General features: G+C 46.4%; 2 protein-coding genes across 2 annotated transcripts; both read left to right on the top strand.

Annotated features, from left to right (window-relative positions):
* The first annotated feature begins 1320 nt into the window (after positions 1-1320).
* On the top strand, positions 1321-3062 carry LOC113800594 (uncharacterized). The gene has a single exon (XM_070136751.1). The coding sequence runs from the start codon at positions 1833-1835 to the stop codon at positions 3060-3062; it is 1230 nt and encodes a 409-aa protein (XP_069992852.1). The 5' UTR covers positions 1321-1832.
* Positions 3063-5080: 2018 nt separating this feature from the next.
* On the top strand, positions 5081-7057 carry LOC113817134 (uncharacterized). Its single transcript, XM_027369133.2, has one exon. The coding sequence runs from the start codon at positions 5081-5083 to the stop codon at positions 7055-7057; it is 1977 nt and encodes a 658-aa protein (XP_027224934.2).
* The last annotated feature ends 5443 nt before the right edge of the window (positions 7058-12500 follow it).

The following is a 12500-nucleotide window of genomic DNA, read 5'->3' as shown; positions in this document are numbered from 1 at the left end:
TACATATATTTATATATATATATGTATATATATACATACATATATATATATATATATATATATATATATATATATATATATATTATATATATACATACATATATATATACATATATATGGTTGTGTGTGTATACTTACATACATATATACACAAATTATGTATAAACACGCATATACATATACATACTGTATGCGTGACACAAGATACATATGTGACAAGACCATATAATCTGAATACTTTGTCACCTCATAAATCCAGTAGCAAAACAGTTTATATCTTGAACAGAGAAACAAGTAGCTTGCAGAGAAAGGTATGAGTGAGGAAGGAAACAAAAATTACAACCCTTACCTCACCCCTCTCATGCGTTCCTACATTTCCATTCCTCAAACATTATTAAACATCTGGTTACTATTGCCCAAGGTGAAGCTGAATATACAATGAAGGAATCGAGACCAAATCCGAGAAGCGATTCCAGAGAAATTCACAGAAATGAGTTTTGATTTAGTGAAGTCCTGACTGAAAAAAGTGAATGCTTGGTTAAACATATTTGATTTTTTTTTTCTTCTTTATTTGCAGGGAAAGGGTAAGCGTGAGGGAGAGGAAGCCAAGGGGAGAGACAAACAAGGGCGGTTGGAACGGTAAAGGCAAATTATATATATTTTTATCGTTAAAATGATAGTAATGATTATGGTAATTACTGTTGATATTATCTTTACAGTTATCGCTATCATCGTCATTTTTAGTATTAACTTGTTATTGTTACTGTCATTATTCTTGATATTACTATCATTGGTATTATAATTATCATTATAATCATTAGTTGTAGGAGTAGCACCGACATCAATATCATATCTATTATCATCGTTGTCATCATCACCATTATACAGGCATAAAACACATTTCCCATTCTAATGATGCCTTCGAACTAGATAACTTTATCAGTGGTAAGCAGAAATGTGGAGGGTGTCTACATTCCTTTAATTAAGACCTGAAGCTTCACATGAATAATGCATAGAAACTTCTGTCATAAATTAGAACAGAAAGTTATTACACGCGCGTACACTCTGATTAAATCTTCCCGAGCTTTATTACTGCACTACTTGATCTTTATGTGTTCCTCGACTTATTTTGTGTTTGCTCACACACTAACATATATGGTCTCTCTCTCTCTCTCTCTCTCTCTCTCTCTCTCTCTCTCTCTCTCTCTCTGTGTGTGTGTGTGTGTGTGTGTGTGTAGCGGTCTCGCCAAGGAATCTTTCTCACCCGTGTTCAGACAAGGTCTATATAAGTACAGGTCTCGTCACTTCGGACTCTCTTCGCTTCGCTCTTCGCTTGTTCTTGGAAAGCACTTGCCGGAAAAGGCTTCACGGCATCGGGTGCGAGCTGCACCCCCTTCTGTGCTAACCTTCATGCCCAGTCCGTCACTTGTCAATGCAGAGCGCGTGACTTTCATGCCACTTCGAAGATTTGCAGTCTCTGGGAACTGGCCAAGAACGCAGTCAGTAAAGGAACAAGCCAACTTTTTTCCAACTTCTTTCAACGAAACGACCGTAGAAGATTAGGAGATTTCCACATCGGAAGAGAAGAAATCTACCGCTTTCGAATGAAGTAGATTCGGAATTGGTTGGAACCAACTTAGAGTCCCCTCTGAGGCGAAGGTGAACCCTGCGGGCAGTGCCACAAGGGGGGTCTGTAGTCAGACTGCCTTAAACCTCAGAGAAGGGTTGTTTTTCTTTGCTAGGGTTAGGGACTCCCTGGGGTGAATGCTCGCTGGCATTCACCAGTAGGTTAAAAACTAGGGAGCTTAGGTAGGCGGTTCCAACAATTCTCGATGTCGAAGCCTGGTAAGAAGAAAAAAGGACCTCAGAAGAAAGTTCCGATGGATCCTCACTCCGAACCCCCCGACAACTCGCCAACGACTGACGAATCAACGAGGAAGAAGAAGAGGACGACTTCCCCTGAGACGACCCAGTCCTCTGACGACACGTTGAAACCAGATCTTTCTAACGAAGACATTAACTCGACCAAGAAAGCCCGTCGCGCCTCACTGGAATCTACTCCAGACTCGCATACTCCAAATGACTCCTCCCACCCTGACTGCCATCCACTTCAAGAAGAAGAAACTAGTGAAGATATGGAAGCCTCCATAGACCCTACCTCAAGACCGTTGCAAGCACCTGACCAGCCTGGCACTTCCAAGTTCCGCATCACAAGCTCCAGAGACTTTGACACTGCAGTTGATTCATTGTTTGCCATTGAAAAGGAGTTTCCATTCATTGATGCTACCACCTCCATCACCAAAGACGGAGACTTCATTCTTTCCGCCAACACTGAATCTACAAAAGATCTTTTAAACTCACTCCGTACCCTGTCATCCGGAAAAGTGGTTAACATACTGCCCCACACGACTCCACCCAGGACCTTCAAATCCATTGTGGAACGCTTTCCAATAGGCTTCCCTCTACAACGACTTACTGACCTACCCTTTGTTGTTTCAGCAACCCGATGTGTATCTAGAACCACCAAGGAGGAGACACGTCAAGTCCTTCTCATCACAAATGATACCCCGCCACCAGAGATCAATCTGGGTATTTTTGGAAAATTCCGAACAAGAGCATATATCCCCGAGCCCCTTCGCTGTTTTAAATGCCAGCGGTTTGGTCATCACCAAGCCAAATGCAGAGCCTCCCCACGCTGTGCCATTTGTGCCCAACCTCATGCCACAGAAGGCTGTTTGTCCAAACTGAAAGCTGGGGAAAAAACAGAGGCCAAATGCCCGAACTGTGGAGGCAACCACCATGCGTGGAACCTCCGATGTGAGAAGAGACGGGCTCTTTTACCAAAAGGCGAAATACCAGCGGGACCTCCAGCACAAAGGACTTTCCCTAGAAAACTCCATGACTGGAGTAATCCTCCACCACGCCAACCGACTCCTCTCCATAACTCTACTGCTCTAAGTGCAGTTGGCGTTCTCCAACCACCTCCTTCACCACAACTCAGCACTCCTCAGACATCTGTCAGCCAATTCCGGCTGCACTTCAAGGTGCTACCTCCGCAATGACATCTCCCACCCCACATGACTCTGCCATCAGCAAGTTCTTAGCGAATACGATCCAGCTTGGCCTCCTAGCTCTAGGCAGATCAGTGGACCCTTCTATACTCCAGCTCCTGGTGGACAATGTCATCTCTGCCTTACTCACGACGACACACCCTCTCCCTCGACCGCATAAAGAATTCACTGAACCACAAGAAGCCACTCCTCCTGCTACTTCCGCGGAATCTATGGACGACACTTCACTGACATCCGACAACTTTCCACCTCTACCACAACCTTCAACTTCAGGACTAATCAATCCTACGGCCAAGCGGCAGCCATCTCAATCCTCTACAGTGGTCATTCCTGTGGTAGACTCCTCCAGCTCTACCTCTCATGACAATCACAAAGAATCTGCCAACTACCAACTTTCAGCCCACACACCGTCAACACTCCCCACAAATGGATAGTACTACAGCTCTTTCAACGTTTTCACCCTTACGCATCCTACAATGGAACATTCTTGGATTGAAAGCCAATCTTGCCACCCTTCTAACAGCCAATGCAGAGGATCCTTTTGACATCCTTGTTCTACAAGAAACCCTACTTTCAGAAACAAGCACATATAATATCAAGAATTACAATGCCTTTCACTCCTACTATATGTCTGGACAAAACAGGGGTATATCCATATTTACCAAGAACTCTCTCCACACTCAGCTGATTACACCTGCACCAGAATGCGGAGCCCGTGTCGAATGTCTTGGCATTCAGATCTCTCTAAATCAAACCAACTTATTCCTCTTCAATATATACCGGCCCCCACATCCTACCTGCGAATTAGAGATGGATGAACTGTTCGGATTAGCTGCACATGAACCGACCATCATAATAGGCGACTTCAATGCTCACCACCCAAACTGGAATGACCCCACCACCTCCTCAGCTTACAAAACAAATGATGCAGGGCTACACATCAAGCTCCTTCTAGATTCCTTCCCAGATGTTTCTCTTTTGAACTCAAAACAAGCTACGCACACCAAAGGAGGAGTCTTAGACTTGACCATCCTCTCCAACTCTTAAGTATCGACTGCAGACTGGTCCTTTCACCCCTACCTTATGTCAGACCACCTAGCCACCTTCACTACTCTACAGCTACCACGTCTACCACTTCCTCCACCTGTCCCAAGATGGAACCTAAACAAAGCTAACTGGGCGCACTTCATTAAACTCTTAGAGGACTAGGCAGAGAGATACACTCCTGCAAATAACCTTCACCAATTAGAGCAGGATTTTATTGCTGCTATTAAGGCAGCAGCAGATATCTCAATACCCAAAGTACATCACACATATCATGCGCATAAGGACAGTTGGTTTTACAATACATGAGTCCGGGAATTAAAGCGCAGACTGCGCTTGTTCAGAAACCTCCTTAAAAAAAAACCAACTCCCCAGATATCCATGAATCTTTCAAAACCCTAAGGAGGTTAGTCAATCATGAGCTCCTCGACATCAAAAACAAAGCCTGGCTCACTTGGTGTGAAAACATCTCTGCCCACACACCCCTCCGAGAATTACGGGGTAAACTCCGTGCAGCATCTGGAGCAAAAACACTAAAGTCCTCCATACACCCAGAGCCTCTCCAAGAAGCCAATATATTAGGTGCAACATTTACAGAAAGATGCGCTTCAGCTCAACTGCCACCCAACATCTCTAGAAAATTACAACTCCAGACAATACGTCAACAGACAATCACAACTTCCATTCATACTAACGCTACAAGCGATGCTCCTTTCACCCAACAAGAACTATCACAGGCCATCGTTAACAAAAGAGACACTGCACCTGGAGAGGACAAAGTCCCCTAGTCCTTCCTTAGCCATTTAGGCCCCAAATGCAAAAGTGCATTAGTTAAAATTTTTAATAAATCCTTACAAGATGGCCCATTACCAAGGAATTGGAAGCAAGCTATAATTCAGCCCATTCCCAAGAAAGAATCAAACTCCTTCAGGCCAATCTCCCTCCTGTCTTGTGTAGGGAAAACCATGGAGAGAGCCATACTCAACAGACTTCAACACATCATCCCTCAATTCCCACTGCATATCTATGCATACCAGAAAGGTGCAGGCACAGGAGACAACATCATCACCCTCCTTTCCCTTCTAGATGGAAAGGACAGCATTGTAGTATTTCTGGACCTCGAAAAAGCTTTTGAGCTCGCCAACAAAGATGCCATCCTTTCTTCATTAGCAGAGAAAGGCCTGAAGGGTAAACTCCTCTGCTGGCTACAGGACTACCTGACCGACAGGCATGCTAAAATCAGATTCCAGGGTCATCTGTCCAACTCTTACAACTTTGAGAATGGAACCCCTCAGGGAGGTCTCCTAAGTCCATTCCTTTTCAACATCCTGGTTTCCAACTTAATGACAATTCCCTTCCCAGCAAATGTACACTTGTTAGCATATGCTGATGACATACAACTCCTAGCCACAGGTCCAAACCGACATGTCAATGCCCAATCAGCACTTGACGCAATTGAATCAAAAAGCAAGGAACTGGGACTCAAGGTCAACCCCGACAAATCAAAAGCACTCCAGGTAAACAGGATAGTTGCATATCACCAGCTCTATATTGGTAACATACCACTTGAATGGGTCCCTTCCTATAAATGCCTCGGCATCTTCTTCAACTCTGAACTGTCAGCTACCACACACCTTCGTTTCCTATTAAGAAGCACACAGTCCCGCTTAAATGTTCTACGAAGACTCACATCCTCCAAATTAGGCGCTGGATTCAAGGTATTACGCCTCTTCTACACACATGCCATAAGATCCTTAGTTGATTACAGCGCACCAGCACTCCTGACTTTAAAACCTGATCAACTAGCTTCCCTGGAAACAATACAGAACCGAGCCATGAGGACCATCCTTGCTGCACCTACATGGACAAGGCTTGCCAATCTTCGAGTTGAAACATATTTAACATCTCTCCATAATAGGACTCAGCAACTGTCCGTTAGTCTCTGCTCGAAAATTATAACATCAACAAGACCTTCCCCCTTGAAGTCAATCACCCATCTACTCAACAACCAAGAACTATGCCACAGTGCAAGATGGCACGGCCAGTTAGTAAAGGCATTCCACTCCTTAAACACCCTTCAAATATTAACCGCAAGAGGCATAGATAGTGTGCACCCACACTATCAACCTAATCCACCATGGAGAGACTGGGAAGCAAATATCCGAACCGATACCATTCCCACCAAGAAAGCTCTCTGCACTCCGGCCATGATTGCTCAACTGGAGGCAAATATAGCTTCACTCAGACAACCAGAAGCTCTCTTACTATTCACTGACGGCTCGGTCGATCAAACAAATGGCAAAGCAGGAGCAGCCTTTATTACCAACGGAACCAGTGTTGCACGTCGAGTCTCAAATGGAGCTTCCACTCTACAAACAGAATTATATGCCATCAAAATGGCACTAAAATATGCACTGTATCAAACACATTCAACCATCCACATATTCACAGACTCCCTCTCAGCCTTACAGGTTCTAAGGAGAACTCAAGCCACAGACAACTTAAGGCTTATCTCAACAGTCCTGTTCCATATACGACAACTAAAAGAACAGGAGAAAATCCTAACTTTCTGGTGGATACCAAGCCATGTTAATATCACAGGCAACGATTTAACTGACACTGCTGCTAAAAACAGCCTCAAGAACCTCCTAGTCACCGGCCACATTCCTCCAAGCCTCAGCCAGCTGAAGAAGCACATACGGAGAGCCGCTTATGAAACTCTCCTCATCGAGCACCGCGCATGGGTCATTGCAGGCTCACCATCCGCCAGCTGGTACAAGATAGTTACGGAATGCAATCCTCCTTCCTTGTCAACAATCTCTCACGAAACACCGCTGCCATCTTTCATAGACTTCGCTTGGGTTACCGCTGCAATTGGGAAATTGACATGCGGGTTCCCAAGCCTTGTACATTGTGCGACACAATCACTCAAGAACCCCTGATACACTACGTACTAGACTGCCCAAGCATCCAACATCTCCGACCCAGGAAATTCCACAGCAACAACCGACAAGATGGAAGCCACTTTGCATCTACAGCTGCCAGATGCCTAGTGGAAATGCTTAGTCTCCAGGAGTCTCCCAGACTCACTATTAGTCTTCACCAGAGACCCTCCTCCTAGATGATATTATAGTACTACTGCTACCAAAAAAAAAAAAAAAAAAAAGAAAAAAAAAAAAAAAATCATATATCTCATGTCTATCACGACAGATAGCCATCACCACCACTTCTCCAGTTACTCTTCCGGGTGGCATACGCGTAACCCGGGCTAGTCATGCCGCACTCCTCATTCTTGCATGGCTAGCGAATGTAACAACAACAAATACAACAACGAGAACGCTTCCCTGCATAGGGCTTACCTGGATCTTTAGGTCCGAGTTTTTTTCGTGCTGTCATCGTGGATGATTTAAAGAGATTGACACCCCCACGACGGACAAGACGATTGGCTCTTGGTGTAACTGCTTTGGGTGCAGTTGCGCAATACCTGCTTTGGGCAAGTGCCTTAAATTACAGCCTTGATGTGCGAGTAATTAAAAGCACGACGCACAGTGGCAGCCGATAGTTTCGCTGCGAAGTGTTCGACCGAACACATATTGGCTCACGCCCGTTCGGCAGGGTTCCGACCCCGACTGGCCTTCCCAAATAGAGACCGTTGGCTACCCTGTGTGCCTCACCGTTTTTTGATACCATTTCCGCCCTTTCATCGTCCAGTTGAATTAGCTCTGCTAGCCTCCCCTCTACCCATCATCCATCACCCTCGCTATGGCGTAACCCTATGGGTCACGTTATCAAATTAGCGTATTCTGGGGAGCCTATCTCTTGCGAGGAGGCTCTCCAGAATATCTTCATTATCACTGAGGTGGCAGTCACACACCTCTTTAAGGTCCATAATGGCTTCAAGGTGACAGTTGCCAAACCTGAACACTTGACCCCATTTCTTTCGGCCGACGGCCAAAGAAAGTTAAAAGATCACGGCTTCTCACCTGTTCCCTCCCCCGAGATGAAGGCTAAGTGTACGATCGTGGCGAAAAAGATCGACAAGACGATCCCCCCACGATCGTGCGAGTCCATCTGCCAGGAGGTTTCCGTCAAGAACGGTGTCACTGTTCTCGACGTTTACAAGCCACCCGAGTCGCGAATCGTCAAGATTCGCGTTTCATCCCCCGAGGAAGCCCAGAAACTTCTCTCTCGGGGACTCATTCTGTTTAATACATCGGTCCCCACCTACAACTTGGAACCCGAATGTTTTATTCACATAGACCAATACCTTAACTGCTACCGATTTCACCACAAGAAACGCCAATGTACACACCCCCAGAGATGCTCTCGGTGCGCCGGCGACGGTCATTTCTTCGCCAGGTGCACTGAAACCATCAAATGCTGCAACTGCGAGGGATCGCATGTCGCAGTTAGTGGATCCTGCCCTAAACGGAAGGAAATACTTAAGGCAAAACGAGCTGAGCTCCGCCAAGACAACAACACTGTGTCTTCCTACGCAACAACAGCTGCTACACGACCTGCTCAGACCAGTACACCCAGACGACCCACGACTTCCCCTCGGACAACTCTGCCCACACAACCCCCAACAAGCACCCTCACACCGAACACAAACCCAAAAATCCAAGCCATATTACACGTCTCATCGCTGCCAAATACAACGCAAAAAGATTCGCAAACATTGTCCCTATTATGCTCCAGAGAAACGGCTTCCCCAGCATTGTTGTCCCTGAGGAAATCTTTGAAGACGACAACCTATACATCCCTGAGTACGCCACAACAAACACAGAAACCACAGGAAATGAGGTGACAGACACTCACCCAGAACCTCATTCTTCCTCACAACACCGACACCTCGTTTTGCAACCTCAGCCACAACGAAGACAAAAAGAAACTGCACAGGCACGCCAAACTACAAATACCACTGATCACAAACGCAAACAAACCACACCACCATCCATGCATACAAAAAAAGACAAGAAGGATCCTCCTGCCCCCGAAGCTCGTCGTCGTAGATTGGATGACACCATTCTTGACGACGACAGTAGCGACTCCGACATCGATGTCGAGAGCGTTCTCGAGGCCGGGCTTGGGCTCTCGGCTGGAGCCATGCTCCCTGCCAGGGGACCCCTGGGACAGCGCGGAAGCATCGGGAATTGGTCCGCCGATTCCCAGGACTTCCGCGTCGGTTCACAGGACTCCCTGCCTGACCTCGAGGAGCCGTCGATCGTGCATCGATCGCGGAGCCGCTACAGGGCTCAGGTAACACCACGCAAGGTACACCCAGGTAGAATGGGTGTACCTTGAGTGTCTAACTGACGACCGACCGAGCCGACGCGAGTTCTTCCACCTCGGTGGAGGACCCCGTGTTGGCTAGGTCGATCTAGACGCGCAATCCCACGCACGAGCTGCATCTAAACAAAACAAAAACTCTCTCCTTCACACACAAACATTCTACTCTCACTAACAACAAACACAACTCCAGCTTGTTCTGATGGAATAAAGCACTCAGACGGTTCCCTGTAGTGGGTCGTGACCGATCTATTACACGTCTGAACTCCGCGAGGAAGCCTCTCGCTTCCTCCTTAACATCCTGTGAGGTGAGTTGGCCTGTAGACAGACCAACAAACTCCGTGCTTGACTCACCACTGGCTAGATGGACTCACCCTCCATCCTTCATTCCGGCTGGAGATCAGGTTTAGGCCGTGATCTCTTTCTTTGGCATGGGACAGGAAATGCAGTTTTCGGGTTTTGCCGCATCACTTTGAAGCCACCTTCTACTCATACCTTTCAAATTTCCCCTTCCCCTATCCACTCGTTTTGTTCAGTTTTTTCAGTGTTCAGTTTTTCGTGTTCTCTTTCTGTCTGCTTAGTTTTGTTGTTGTTTGGTTTTTGTTGTCCTGTACCTTTTTAATCTCACTAATAAAGTAATCTCTCCCAGGTACTGCCCTCTCCTATCCCCGTTTTTAAATACCTTCACCTCGTCTCCTGACGCTTGTGACCACCACCTCACCCCTCACCCCTCACCCTCACTCATACCATATCCCTGCCATGGCGTTGACCCTCATCCTTATCCTTACCCTGACATCCCACTGGTTTCGGTTTCCGACACGTGGCGTTTGCTGCTAGTATTCGTGCCAGGACCACAAATCCTTTAGCGTAAGGGTTTGTGCGAGCCGAGGAAAGAAGCGTCACGGCCAGTGGAGTTAACCCAATCGTGGTGAGGCCGCCCGAGCCGCGCCCCTCCGGAAGACCTGCGGCCGAGGGAGAGAAATCTCCTCTCGACCCGGGCGGGAGTGGCCAGCCACTGTGTGGCCTCACTCGAGCTTCATCCTGCTTCAGCGGTGATGGTTAGCCGAGGGACAGCTCTGGAGCCACGGTCGAGAGGCCGTGGCTCCGAGCATACCGCAGATGACGCCAAAAACCTGCTAACTGCTCTCCCCTCCCCCTCAGTTAGCCGAGAGGCTCCGTGTTCGCCATAGCGAGGCTCCACGCCCCGTGGGAAAATTGTGGTGAGGCGAGCCGCGCACAAAGTCGTGGGGTATTCCCCGCGCCACGAGTCGCGGCCTCGCCCCACCGCACGATCTCGCAAGGTACGGCCGCGCGGTGAACACGCGAGTCTGCCGATGGCGCTGGGCCCCTCGATCCTTTTCCTCTTTCAAAAAACCCACTCCAACTATTACCCCAAGTTTACCCCGCAGGCTGGGTGAAGCCCCGGCTCCTTCTTCTCCTGAAATTCTTTTCCTCCTCCTTATCCTTCTCCTATCCCCACTCTTCCTTCCCCCCCTCTTCTTTACATTTTAGTCTTAGTCGCTTCCCTGTGGTACTCCACTTCTAAGGTGGAGGGGGGTGCCCAGGTGGGTTCCCAGGCGTATTGTGGCAGTCCTATGGTCCAGGAAAATGCAGAGGAGGCGCGTGAGATGTGTAGGAAGTTGTAGTTGTGTTATTTTGTATTTGAGGCCGTCATGCCAGACCTTATCAAAGGCCTTGCTGACGTCTCTTAGTGTGATGTTGATCTGGTGCTTGTTAGCGAGACCGAGAGCGATTTCCTCGTAAACGAGCGCAATCGCACTCTCGGTCCCCCTGTGTGGGCGAAAGCCGTATTGCCTACTGTTGTGTTTGTTGTTGTTTTCAAGGTGGGTGATGAATCTGCGGGTAATAAGCCTCTCCAGCAGTTTCCCGGGAACTTCCAGCAACGAGATGGGGCGGTAATTCCCCACCTCGTGTGCTGACTTCCCCGACTTCGCAATAAGGGTGACAGTTGCGTGTTTGAATTTGTCGGGGAAATATCCTGTAGCGCTTAGTGACGAGACCTGTACTTATATAGACCTTGTGTTCAGTTCCCGCGCGGTGCCAGTGGATGATAACCCCCGACCATTGCTTGCACACAGGGGGTGATTTAGAAGTTCGATGAAACAAGAATAGGTATTGTAACAAATTGAATGTATCTAAATTATTATATTACTCTTTATTATTTTCTCTCTCTCTCTCTCTCTCTCTCTCTCTCTCTCTCTCTCTCTCTCTCTCTCTCTCTCTCTCTCTCTCTCTCTCTCTCTCTCTCTCTCTCTCTCTCTGCCTCTCTCTCTCTTTCACACAGACACTCAAATTATTGTAAAATAATAGATAAGGGTAAATAATAAGAGATAGTGAATTGAATTCCTCGCCTTGATAGAACAAGAACTTCAATCAAAATAACAGACATCTCTCATTGGCGCTGGCAAATAATGAAATACATTATCTTAATAAGGTAAATAATAATGTAATAATAAACTACACGTCTGGCAATTTTCTATCTGACATGTATGTAATACAAGCAGACATAACCTTTCTTTGTTGCTGCAACGTCACCACAAGGTACATATAAGGTGAGTGAGGAATACACACGCAATAAAACTATGCTTGTACCCCTTTACTGGATTTATTTCATATATATTTATTTAAAGGGGACAAAGGGAAAAATTATAACAAATTAAAGAATGATACACTTGACTCCTATCTACATATGAAACATATAAAGATTAATAAATATCACATGAATAACCTTTAGTCGACAGGCTTATCCGTCACTCGTAACCCCTCGAAGAAGAACAAGAAATGCGGTAAATGATTCATATTGGAATGTATCATTAATACAATGTATCCAGGATCATTTGGTAGGATATTTTATTTCAGGTAGGATGTGGTGTTAGGAAATCATGATTGTTTAGGTGCCACTCTCTTGATTGGCCGTCTCTCTCTCTCTCTCTCTCTCTCTCTCTCTCTCTCTCTCTCTCTCTCTCTCTCTCTCTCTCTCTCTCTCTCTCTCTCTCTCTTTCTTTCTTTCTTTCTTTATCTCAGAAAAAAACGAAATCAAACGAAAAGGAAAAATTAGATATATTAAAAAATAAA

The sequence above is a fragment of the Penaeus vannamei genome, chromosome 2 (genome assembly GCF_042767895.1).
Source record: "Penaeus vannamei isolate JL-2024 chromosome 2, ASM4276789v1, whole genome shotgun sequence".
Taxonomy (NCBI): Eukaryota; Metazoa; Arthropoda; class Malacostraca; order Decapoda; family Penaeidae; genus Penaeus; species Penaeus vannamei.
This window is presented reverse-complemented; position numbering and strand designations above follow the sequence as displayed.

Coding starts and splice junctions, on each gene's coding strand:
- LOC113800594 (XM_070136751.1), top strand. CDS start 1,833: ATGTCGAAGCCTGGTAAGAAGAAAAAAGGACCTCAGAAGAAAGTTCCG.
- LOC113817134 (XM_027369133.2), top strand. CDS start 5,081: ATGGAGAGAGCCATACTCAACAGACTTCAACACATCATCCCTCAATTC.